A 13530-nucleotide genomic window follows, 5' to 3' on the forward strand; every position below is an offset into this window, starting at 1 on the left:
AACTGAAACGAACAAAATGAGACTAAAAAAAAACTTGGTAGAGCACTTGCCCGCGAAAAGGCAAAGGTCCCGAGTTCGAGTCTCGGTCGGGCACACAGTTTTAGTCTGCCAGGAAGTTTAATAACAATACTGGTTTTAATTATCTATTACGCGAGTTTCCGTAATTGTTTTACAATCAAAAAATTATGTCTTAACAGTGAATGTCACTTTTCACTGCAAATATTATATTAATAATTTCTGGTTCATATATCCTTAAAAAGTCCGCTCTTAATAATTATCAGCGACAAATAACGAAAGGTGTATTTTTGAAAAATTTTTGTTGTGTTGTTAAAGTACTCTTCCCTGTGTGTACACATTACAGAAAATGCGTCGTTGCTGGTAAGATTCCGCTAAAAGATATTAAGGATCTGCACCCTACGTATACCACTATACCTTTTTTTTAAAAAAAAAAGTTTGTCTTTAATAAGGGTTAAAATAGTTAACAAGTTTTTTCCACGGTTCTGCTCCTCACTCGGTGGAAACGGAACCCTAATAGGATCTGACTGCTACGGTCGCAGGTTTGAATCCTGCCTCGGGCATGGATGTGTGTGATGTCCTTAGGTTAGTTAGGTTTAAGTAGTTCTACGTTCTAGGGGACTGATAACCACAGCAGTTGAGTCCTATAGTGCTCAGAGCCATTTGAACCATTTGAATAGGATCTCTCTGTTGTCCGCTTCTCTGTTTGTCTGTCCTACTGTTAAAGAGTCTTTCGCAGGACTAGGGTGACGCATCAAGTTGAAATTTACGCCACACACTAAAGCCTATGGTCCCTTGGCGGTGTAAAAACTTAAACTTCTAAGTCAAAGCAATGAGAGATACGGCCATTTATGTGAAAGGTTTTCATACTCGAAAACACATTCATCAAAGTCTATAGGGTAGAATCATGACTCGAAAGAAGATTTTCTCAGTAAAAGTAAAGGGAAAAATCCGAAAACAGTCAGTTTGTAATTATCTCACACGAAATAAAAATTTGGTCATTTGTTATCTATCTGTTCATCCGTCTATTAAGACCTCTTTCACTCAGAAATGGGCAGACGTATCTAGTTGAACCTTGTGTCACAAACTAAGGTCTCTAGTCCCTTGGTAATGCAGTACATGAAGCTTATAAGCACGTACCGGGTAAAACAGAAGTAATATCCGGCGTTCTCCAAGGAAGTGTTGTAGGCCCTCTGTTGTTCGTGATCTATATTAAAGACATAGGAGACAATCTGAGTAGCCGTCTTAGATTGTTTGCAGGTGATGCTGTCATTTACCGTCTTGTAAAGTCATCAGATGATCAAAACGACTTGCAAAATGATTTACATAAGATATCTCTATGGAGCGAAAAGTGGCAATTGAATCTGAATAAAGAAAAGTGTGAAGTTATTCACATGAGTACTAAAAGAAATTAGCTAAATTTCGATTACGCGATAAGTCACACAAATCTGAAGGCTGTAAATTCAACTAAATACTTGGATTACAAGTACAAATAACCTAAATTGGAACGATCAAAATGGTTCAAATGGCTGTGAGTGCTATGCGGCTTGACTTCTGGGATCATCGGTCGCCTGGAACTTGGAGCTGATTAAACCTAACTAACCTAAGAACATCACACGCATCCATGCCCGGGGCAGGATTCGAACCTGCGACCGTAGCGGTCGCTCGGCTCCAGACTGTAGCGCCTACATCTACATCTACATCTACATCTACATCCATACTCCGCAAGCCACCTGACGGTGTGTGGCGGAGGGTACCCTGAGTACCTCTATCGGTTCTTCCTTCTGTTCCAGTCTCGTATTGTTCGTCGAAAGAAGGATTGTCGGTATGCCTCTCTGTGGGCTCTAATGTCTCTGATTTTATTCTCATGGTCTTCTTCGCGAGATATACGTAGGAAGGAGCAATATACTACTTGACTCTTCCGTGAAGGTATGTTCTCGAAACTTTAACAAAAGCCCGTACCGAGCTACTGAGCGTCTCTCCTGCAGAGTCCTCCACTGGAGTTTATCTATCATCTCCGTAACGCTTTCGCGATTACTAAATGATCCTGTAATGAAGCGCGCTGCTCTCCGTTGGATCTTCTCTCTCTCTTCTATCAACCCTATCTGGTACGGATCCCACACTGTTGAGCAGTATTCAAGCAGTGGGCGAACAAGCGTACTGTACCCTACTTCCTTTGTTTTCGGATTACATTTCCTTAGGATTCTTCCAATGAATCTTAGTCTGGCATCTGCTTTACCGACGATCAACTTTATATAATCATTCCATTTTAAATCACTCCTAATGCGTATTCCCAGATAATTTATGGAATTAACTGCTTCCAGTTGCTGACATTCTATTTTGTAGCTAAATGATAAGGGATCTATCTTTCTATGTATTCGCAGCACATTACGCTCGTCTACATTGAGATTCAATTGCCATTCCCTGCACCATGCGTCAATTCGCTGCAGATCCTCCTGCATTTCAGTACAATTTTCCATTGTTACAGCCTCTCGATACATCACAGCATCATCTGCAAAAAGCCTCAGTGAACTTCCGATGTCATCCACAAGGTCATTTATGTATATTGTGAACAGCAACGGTCCTACGACACTCCCCTGCGGCACACATGAAATCACTCTTACTTCGGAAGACTTCTCTCCATTGAGAATGACATGCTGCGTTCTGTTACCTAGGAACTCCTCAATCCAATCACACAATTGGTCTGATAGTCCATATGCTCTTACTTTGTTCATTAAACGACTGTGGGGAACTGTATCGAACGCCTTGCGGAAGTCAAGAAACACGGCATCTATCTAGAACCGGACGGTCAGTCCGGCCACCTTGGAACGATCACATAGATAATATTGTGAGTAGAGCAAACCAAAGACTGCGTTTCATTGGCGAAACACTTAGAAGCTGTAACAGGTCTACTAAAGAGACTGCTTACACCACGCTTGTCCGCCTTATTATGGAGTATTGCTGTGCGGTGTGGGATCCGCATCAGGTGGCACTGACGGATGACATCGAAAGAGTATAAAGATGGGCAGCTGGTTTTGTATCATCGCGAAATAAGGCGGATAGAGCCGCAGAGATGATACCTGGAGTGGCAATCATTAAAACATAGGCGTTTTTCGTTGCGACGGCATGTTCTCATGAAATTTCAATCAACAATTTTCTCCTCCTATTGCGAAAACGTTCTGTTGGCACCCACCTACATAGGCAGAAATGACCATCACTACAAAATAAGACAAGTCAGGGTTCGCACAGAACAATTTAAGTGGTTTTTTTCCCCGCGTGCCATTCGATAGTGGAACGGTAGAGAGACAGCTTGAAGATGGTTCATTGAACCCTCTGCCAGGCACTTTGTTGTGAATAGCAGAGTAATCATGTAGATGTAGATGTGGATGTAGATGTCGAACATAGGTGGTAGTCACATTAATGTAACTGGACCGTATATTTGTAGTTTAGTTTTGGTGTTAGGATAAAAAGTGACTAACGTTGGTAAGAACTGCACGTTTAATAGACAAAAGGAATAATTTCAAAACTTCATATTTATTGATAAAAACATACTACAAACATGGGACAAATTGGAAAATACTCACAAAATCTTAAAGTTAAAGCTATGCTATTGCAAATGCTCTGTCCGTCAGCATGAGCACGAACAACATCCTGTCGATAGCTAAATTCCTCATAAACTTTATTCAATATATCTGCTATTGCAGAAGGTATAAAGGATGTTATTATATTCTTCACTTCTTTTACCTCATGAGGTAAAGGGGGGATGAACACACTTTCCTTCATACATCCCCACAGGAAATAATAGCATAGGGTCACGTCTGGCTATCTTAGAGGCCAAGAACGCAGGGCAGTGTCTCAGGATACTTTGCTCCGTATTCAGCGTTGAAGCAGATTGTCTCTGAGAAATTGACATACTTTGTTCTATGCCAGTACAGTGGAGTTCCATCCTGTTGAAAAGTAAAGTTATCGGAGCCCTTCTGAAGTTGTGGAAAAAGCCAATTCTGAAGTATTTGAAGATAGCTCATTCCAGTCACTGTGTTTTCCTAAAAAAGGAAGGAACCATACCGTTTTTCACGAGAAATGGCACAAAAAGCATTCATTGTAGGGGAGTCTCTCTCGTGCTCCGTAATGACAGTTCTGGAGTTCCGATATGCACACATTATTTCAGTTTACTTTATCGCTAACATGAAATGTTGCTTTATCACTGAAAATTAACCCCGGTAAAAATGTATCGTCTTCCATGTCTTCTAGCAGAGCATTGCTGAAGTAAACCCGTTTCCTTTTATCACCAACCGGAAGAGCTTGCACTAACTGCAGTCTGTATAGTTTATAGACCAAACGACGTCTTAACACTCGCCAGATAATGGTCGTATGAGACATTGCAAGTTCTTCACTTGCACTGCGAGTAGACTTCCGTGGACTTCGCTCAAACGTTTGCCGAACTCTTTCCACTGTGTCGTCATAAGTGTGAGGTCGAGCTGGACTCTCACCTTTGCACAAGCATCCTGTCTCTTCAGACTGGCGACACCAAAGACAAATGTTTTCGGTTGCAGGCAAATGAACCCCAAAACGCCGGCGAAAAGCACGTTGGGCCTAAATCACTGACTCACTCTTTTGCAAACTGCAGCACACAAAACACCTTCTGTTAACCGGTAGCAATGTTACTTCTGATTCAATGCAAGCGGAGAAGACGCACTGACATATCTAATGGTGATTTTCTGAAACTCAACTCGTCCCATGTTTCGTAATTATTACCGTCCAAAATCATGTCATTCTTTTTGATACACCTTGTATTATGTGGTACCTTTCGTTTGAAGTGTCCTGACTTTTGGTTTGCCAAAGGTGGCAGTGTGCTGAGTTTTGATTTGCTAAAGATGACAGCCCTAGTCATAGTATATAGAAGATTATGGAAGAATTCAGGTTTGAGAGGGCAATAGTGACTGCAGTGGAACATCAGTATAAAAGAGACGATAGCCTTAGCTGCCGATGAAAATCACCTTTCCCAGTGCCTTCCCTTGACTTTTCCGTAATGTCTGTATTTCAGGCATGTTTCTGATTACGACAGAATCTTCTTTGAGTATTTTTATATTATTTGTATGAAAGTAATTTAGTTTAAAATTTGTGTGTGATGCTTTATCCAAATTTCTCTTATTCCAGTGACGCTGGTGAGGCGTATAAAGACGATTGTCAGGAGAAGAATACCAATTGTACGATGGCTGCCGCGCTACTCGAAGATGACGGCTGTGTCGGATGCAGTGGCCGGCATCACAGTTGGACTTACTATGATGCCACAGAGCATTGCCTATGCATCTCTAGCTGGACTCTCCAGTGAGGTTAGTTTTCATGCAGGATCTTTATGGTCTCCTCGTTGTAATAGTCTATACGATTTTGTTTTACCATGTATATAAAATTCTGGGCTCGGAAAAAGTTTTGCATAACTCTCATGACTTGCGTCCGCCTCTGTTGCCGAGCGCTCAGTGCAAATGGCTGCCATGCAGAGGATCCAGATTCGATTCGCAACTCTCCCAGGGATTTTCCTTTGTGGAAGGAGTGGAATGAGATCCACTCAGCCTCATTATGTCAGTTGAGGAGCTACTTGAGTGAGAAATAGTGGCCCCAGGTCTACTAAGTTGAGAAAGGTCGGGAGAGCAGTGTGCTGTGACCCCACGTCCTTTCATGCAGTATCGAAATTACGCCACTGTCTGAGGATGAAATGGCGATCGGCCGATTCCAAGTGGCCCGTCTGTGGTCAGAATATGGCGCTTTCCTCATTACTTGTATCATTTGCGCTATTTGATCCTAAAACTCCTCCTAAATACTCTTTCGACTATAGGATATCGTTAGGTACAGCCGCCTGGGTAACAGAAAAGTAAGCCTACCTCCTCAACGCAGTTCAGTGGACCACACAGTGTCTCCAATCGCGAACGGGACGATGTAGCTTTTGTGCTCTTTTCAGTGTAGCAACAAGCCTTGAAGTGTCTCATTACTGCAAGATGAGTTATCAGCTAGATTAGATTAGATTAGATTAATACTTGTTCCATAGATCATGAATACGACACTTCGTAATGATGTGGAACGTGTCAGGTTAATGAAAGATGTCTATACAAGATATTACATTACACAAAATATTGCATGACACTAAAGTTTAAGTTAGTTTTTTCCCCTCCCTTAATTTATATCTAAAAATTCAGCCAATGAGTAGAAGGAGTTGTCGTCTAGAAATTCTTTTAATTTATTTTGAAATGTTGGTTGACTATCTGTCAGGCTTTCGATGCTGTTTGGTAGGAGAGTCAGCACGAAAAGTTCCCCACCGTATTGGCATACACCACTGCGAGGTCCTCATTACATTCATCCACTGTCGTGAGACACAAATCAACGTTGACCTGCCTTGTAGTGGTCGCCTGCGATCAACAATACCAGCTGATGATCGCTACCTGCCGGTTATGGCCCATAGGCAGTCTGGTGAGAAGGCAGCTGGGTATTTGGAGTCAACCAAACAAATGCGACGGTCTCAACTCGATTATTGTTGCCTCTAGGCATCTGTTATGAACAACGGCACAAACTGCCCAGCACCATGGGGCGTGAAGAAGGTGGGTAAGGGAACAGATGAAAAGGAACCACCATCAGTGACGTCAGGCTTTCTTCACTGACGAGTACCTACTCCACAAGACACCACATAGTGCATGGGAGCGGGCACCTGGTACCACTACTAACCATTCGCTTTCCTGTTAAAAACGCTAATGGAGCAAAGAGAAAAATGAATGTCTATATGTTTCCGTCCGAGCCCAATTTTTTAAAAACCTTGTCTTTGTAGCCCTTACACAAAATGTAGATTAGAGGTAGTCGTATCGTTCTGCAGTCAGCTGCAAATACCGGTGCTTTAAATTTTCTCAATAAATTTTGCGAAAAGGACGTTGTATTCACTCCAGAGAATTTCCATTTCAGTTCACAGACCATACGCGTAATATCACGTGCTCATCCAGTCTACTGGTAGCAAATCTAGCAGCACATCTCTGAATTGCTTCGAAGTCTTCTTTTAATCGAACCTGCTGGGTATCCCAAACACTCGAGTGGAACTCAAAAATGGATCACAGTAGTGTTCTATACGCGATGTTATTTATAGATGAGCTACACTTTCCTAGAATTGTCACAATAAACAGAAGTCAGCCTATCACCTTCTCTACTACCGTCCTTACGTGCACGTATCACTTTGCAATGTTACGCCCAGATATTTAATAGACTCTATTGTGTCATGTAGCACACCTCAGATACTGTATTTGAACAACATGCGACTGTTTCCAGAATGACATTTTCACTCTGCATCGGAATGTGCGCTGATACGAAATTTCATGGCAAATCAGAACTATGTGCCAGGCCGAGACGTGAATTCCGTCCCTTTGCCATTTGTGAGCAAGAGCTCTATCAAATGAGCGACCGAAGTACACTTACGACCCCTCCTTACAGCTGCTAGTACGCCATCCCCTACCTTCCAAACTTCACAGAAGCTCTCCTACTAAAATGGCAAGACTAAAGTTTCATATCAGCAGCACACACTCCACTGCAAAGTGAAAATTTCATTCCGGAAACATCCCCCAGGCTGTGGTTGAGTCATATCTCCGCAATATACTTTCTTCCAGGAGTGCTATTTTCTTAGGAGGGTTTCTGTGTAGTCTGGAAGGTAGGAGATGAGGTACTGGCAGAAGTAAAGCTGTGAGGGTGCGTCGTGAATCATTATTGGGTAGCTTAGTCGGTAGAAAACTTGTCCACGAAAGGCAAATGTTCTCGAGTTTGAATTGCGGTCTGGTACCTAGTTTTAATTTGTCAGGAAGTTTCATTATGGGAATGTTTTCTGCACTCATCTGCATTAACGTGCATTTCTCTATGTCCAGAGTGAGCTTCCATTTACCACGACAAACAGCGGTTTGGTCTAAGTCATCAAGTACCCTCTTACAGTCAGTCAACGATGACACTTCCCCGTTCACCACAGTGTTATGAGCAAATAGTCACATGGAAATGATTGTATGGCATTGTTGGCCGGTAGGTCCCATTCGGGGAATTTGGCCACTGTATTGCAAGTTCTTTTCAGGTGACGCCACATCAACAACTTGCTAGTCAATGATGATGAAAATGATGATGAAGGACACCCAACACACAATTCCCTGCCGGGAATCGAACCCAGGTCCCGTGTGTGGTAGGCGGTAATGCTACTGCTACGATACGGAGGCGGACAGTCACAGATTCCTACTATGGATTCCTATTATGGTGTAACAGGAAATCCTGCAAAATGGTTCAAATCTTATATCTCTGGCAGAAAACAAAGGGTGTTACTAGGAAAGAGACATGTATTAAGCTATCAGGCATCATCCAACTGTGAACTAATTACATGTGGGGTCCCACAAGGTCCCATTTTAGGGCCGTTACTTTTTCTTGTGTGTATCAATGACCTTTCATCAGTAATGTTACCAGATGCCAAGTTCATTTTGTTTGCCGATGATACAAACATTGAAATAAAAAGCAAATCAAGTGTAGTCTTAGAAAGATCGGCTACTAAAATATTTGTGGACATTAAACACTGTTCACTAGCAAATTCTTTGTCACTAAACTTTGAAAAAACACACTATATGCAGTTCAGAACTTGTAAAGGGTGTCCAACAAGTATATTCCTAACATATGATGACAAGAAGATAGGAGAAGTGGACAGTGTTAAATTCTTGGAATTACAGCTTGATAATAATTTCAACTGGGAGGAGCACACCACAGAACTGCTGAAGCATCGTAACAAATATCTACTTGTAATGCAAATTGTGTAAGACATAGGGGATATAAAAATGAAAAGCTGGCATACTATGCTTACTTTCATTCCATAATGTCAAATGGGCTTTTTTTTGGCATAATTCATCAAGCCAAGCTAAAGTTTTTTGGGCACAAAAATGTGCAGTAAGAGTTATATGTGGTGTGAACTCAAGAACATCCTGCACAAGCCTGTTTAGGGAACTAGGGATACTAACTACTGCTTCCCAATATATTTATTCCTTAATGAAATTTGTCATTAAAGACATATCACTTTTTCAAACCAACAGCTCAATTCATGGAATCAATACTAGAAATAAGAATAATCTTCTCAAGGATTTAAAGTCACTTACTCTTGTACAAAAAGGTGTGCAATATTCAGGAACACACATTTTCAGTAACTTGCCAGCAGCCATAAAAAGCTTATCAACAAATAAAATTCAGTTTAAGACAAGCCTAAAGGATTTATTGGTGGCCAACTCCTACTCCATTGATGAATCTTTCAGTGGAACCAAGTGATTTGTATAAGTGCAATATAACTTCTGTACAATTTCAGTGCAGTAATGTGTTCATTGTAAATAAGTTTTATAGTAGTTGTATTATATGTTTATTACCTTATAAATAAATAAAAAAAACAGTTTTTGTTTTAAATTCAGTGCATTAGTATTTGTAAAATCATTCTTTCATATAGTGTTCATTAAAAAATGACGATCATTCCACTTGGGACATATGGAATGGTACATTAGCTTATTTGTTTGAGTTGTAAATATTTGTCATGTATTGTTGTTTTTCTGACAAGTTCTACATCCTGGAGGACATCCTCACTATAGATCAATTGGAATGAAAGTAAATCTAATCTAATCTAGATTCCACCCTAAGCTTCAGAGCACCCTCTTCCTGTAATATTGTATTATGCCACACTGTATATATGCAGAAGTTGGAAGTATACTAGACCATTTCAGATGTCTCAGATCAGGGCTGGACTGCTAGAGAAGAATAACTGTTATAAAACATTTTCATTGCACTACTTACTAACTATTTTTAATGTCTGTTTGTGATTGCAGCATTAGCAAAGGATATTACTTTGCTTATTCTTTCAATCAACATTTTATTTAAAACATCAAAGAGTCATCAATATAGAATACCTCAACTACTCTTCAAGACATAGGCTTAACATTTACTATGTTTTCTCACTGGTTGATACAACATGGCAAGTTTCTCCTGTAACTAGAGAGCTTTATTTCAGCTAGATACATGATCCCTCATACAACCACTTGTGATTTTCTGTCCTAAGACCATTAAATTTGTACAAGATATGGCTAATACGAAATTCTTTAAATTTTTTTCAATTTTTGGAAGTTCTGAAGTCCCACATTGACTAGAATATTATATTCTTACAATCTCTCCCTCTCCTACACTATATGATCAAAAGTGTCCAGACACCTGGCTGAAAATGATTTACAAGTTTGTGACACCTTCCATCGGTAATGCTGGAATTCAATATGGTGTTGATCCACCCTTAGCCTTGATGACAGCTTCCATTCTTCCAGGCATACGTTCAGTCAGGTACTGGAAGGTTTCTTGGGCAATGGCTGCCCATTCTTCATGGAGTGCTGCACTCAGGAGAGGTATTGATGTCGGTCGGTGAGACCTTGCACGAAGTCGGTGTTCCAAAACATCCGAAAGGTGTTCTACAGGATTCAGGTCAGCATTCTGTGCAGGCCAATCCATTACAGTGATGTTACTGTTGTGTAACCACTCCGCCACAGGTCGTGCATTATAAACAAGTGCCTGATTGTGTTGAAAGATGCAGTCATCATCCCCGAGTTGCTCTTCAGCAGTGCTTAAAACATCAATGTAGGCATTTGCTGTGACAGTGCCATGCAAAACAAGAAGGGGTGCAAGCCCCCTGGATGAAAAACATGACCACATTGTAACACCAACGTCTCTGAATTTTACTGTTGGCTCTACACACACTGGCAGATGGTGTCCACTGGGCATTTGTCATAGCCTGCCATTGGATCGCCACATTGTGTACCATGATTCGTCACTCCACACAATGCTTTTCCACTGTTCAATTGTCCAGTGTTTACGATCCTCACACCAAGCAAGGTGTTGTTTGGCATTTACTGGAGTGATGTGTGGCTTATGAGCAGCCGCTTGACCATGAAATCCAAGTTTTCTCACCTCCCACCTAACTGTCATAGTATTTTCAGTGGATCCTGATGCAGTTTGGAATTCCTGTGTGATGGTCTGGATAGATGTCTGCCTATTACACTTTACAACCCTCTTCAACTGTTGGCGGTCTCTGTCAGTCAACAGACGAGGTCGGCCTGTGCACTTTTGTGCTATACATGTCCCTTCATGTTTCCACTTCACTATCACATCAGAAACAGTGGACCTAGGGATGTTTAGGAGTGTGATGCAAGTGACACCCAATCACCTGACCACGTTCGAAGTTTGTGAGTTCTGGGGAGCACCCCATTCTCCTTTCTCACGATGTCTAATGACTACTGAGGTCGCTCATATGAAGTACCTGGCAGTAGGTGTCAGCACAATGCACCTAATGTGAAAAATGGATGTTTTTGGGGTGTCCGGATACTTTTGACCATATAGTGTATCAACATATTTAGTACTTAAGGATATATTTGGACAATAATAAAGACATATTTCAGTCAGATTGCATTGTATATAAACAACAGACAATGCAAAACAATAATTTATTAATATTTGTATTCTTGCCCATGTTTTAGTGTAAACTTCTGTTTTATGATGTAAAAGTGTTTTGTATGTTGCTTCTGAACAATAGTCAAGGAAACTGACATTATCCAGAAATTAAAAAATTAAATTCCCATTAGACACATATTCTGTAAATCATCTGGATACACCAATTCTGGGACTACAAATCCCTTTTCCAAGTTATATAAAATATACAGAATTGTCCCAATGCTTAGGTAAATGCAAAATTTAGTCTAATAGGTATACAACAGCTATATTTTAGAAACAGAATGCCACTTTCTGTCATTTAAATAATTTCTTCTTAATATTGAGTGATGTGTCAGTTTTCTGCTAACTGAAAGAGAAATGATTAATAACTGATTCCCATTATTAATATCACATGATCAAACTGACATTAATTATAGTTGATATTTTGTGAAGTATACAGATATGTATAATAGTTTCTTTTCCTTGTTATTAAATATATTGATAATCTGTTTCATATACCTCAAGAATTTAGATGAACGGTAACCAGTTAAAGCAACTTTGATGCTCTTTTCCTTTTTTGTCAGCAAATTTATTTTATTTTTATTTCATACAGTGTTATTCATCACATATGTAGATACTATTCTTCACAGTGGCTTTACAGAGTATATCATTCACTTGCCCTTTCCATTCTTGCAAAATGTAATGTTTCTACGTAGATGTTTAATTGATGTATCCAAAGTGTGGCATAATAGTATAAAAACAAAATAACACAGTTCATTATTAATTCTGGTATAAATATTTACCGATTTTGCTTTTCTAGTATGGCCTGTACTCTGCATTCATGGGAAGTTTCGTCTATGTCATGTTTGGAACTGTGAGAGAAGTTTCCATTGGTCCAACATCACTCATGGCACTGCTGACTTTTGCCTACACTCAGGATCTTCCCATAGAATTTGTCACTCTTCTTGCTTTCTTAGCAGGCTGTGTGGAGCTGCTCATGGGACTTTTGAATTTGGGTATGTAAACATTATTTCATTGAAATAAGGAAAGAAACAAATATTTTATTCAAATTTTGTGTCTAGAAACTGAAGCAAGTGTATATCTAGAAAGTGATTATTTTGCTGACCACTTTTGACTTTACTTAAAGTGACCAAGAAAATTTGGTGCAAATGATAGAAATTAGCAACCCAAAGAAAGGCTTAATGCATAGTAAACAGGTAACACTATGTTGTTGAGTGGGAATGTTGTCTTCTTACCTAGTTATGATTACTCTTGATTCTTCTTTTTAACTCTTTTTTAGGCACAGCTAGGTGACTATAGACATAATCTTTTTTCAAATTTTCACTGAGTGATTTAACAGATTAAGGAACACAATAATGTACCCCATGAGTGAGGACAGAAATTGATGCTACAGTTAGGACAAACTGATAAATCATTCCAATTGGAGCAGAGTAAAAGTTGTAGGTGGCCCAAATTAATATGAAGACTCTTTAGTCATCAATAGGGAGCACTAAAGTAACCAATAGTATGAACTATATATATAATCACAATAGTTGCAGTTAAAAGATGTTTAAAATGAATGACAACAGCAGCAATAAGTTGTGTACAACACTATATTTTAAAAGAATTGGTGTAATTTTCCTGGGAATAGCTTTGTAACCATCACTTCTAGCCACAACATCTACTGAACGTGAGTAAATTTTCTGTAAAAAACAAAAAACGTTGTCAATTACTACATGAACTGAACAGAAACAGTTCATGGCAAAATATCTGTCACAACTATCACAGAAATTATTTGGAGATCATTCCAGAATAGGAGAATAAAAATATAGCCTCTATTTCTCAATCAAAGTTCCATGTAGGCAAGAGGTGGAGGAAACCACAAGTTCGTGATCCCTGGCAGTAAACATGTAGTAAACTGTTAGTGCAGCAAAAAGCACTTGTATATGTGAGTCAGTAAACAGCAACTGAGGCAGAGATAGTCAGCAGATGAACATAAATTTGGCCCACTATGGATCT

At 39.9% G+C, this 13530-nt stretch overlaps 1 protein-coding gene across 1 annotated transcript in view; it reads left to right on the top strand.

Annotated features, from left to right (window-relative positions):
* The window catches only part of LOC126335461 (sodium-independent sulfate anion transporter), a 113660-nt gene that overhangs the window by 27046 nt on the left and 73084 nt on the right, over positions 1–13530 (top strand). Inside the window, exons 2-3 of the mRNA XM_049998763.1 lie at positions 5173–5348; positions 12332–12527. Of these exons, the coding sequence (XP_049854720.1) occupies positions 5173–5348; positions 12332–12527 (372 nt within the window). The remainder of the gene's footprint in view (positions 1–5172; positions 5349–12331; positions 12528–13530) is intronic.

The sequence above is a fragment of the Schistocerca gregaria genome, chromosome 2 (assembly GCF_023897955.1).
Source record: "Schistocerca gregaria isolate iqSchGreg1 chromosome 2, iqSchGreg1.2, whole genome shotgun sequence".
Lineage (NCBI taxonomy): Eukaryota > Metazoa > Arthropoda > Insecta > Orthoptera > Acrididae > Schistocerca > Schistocerca gregaria.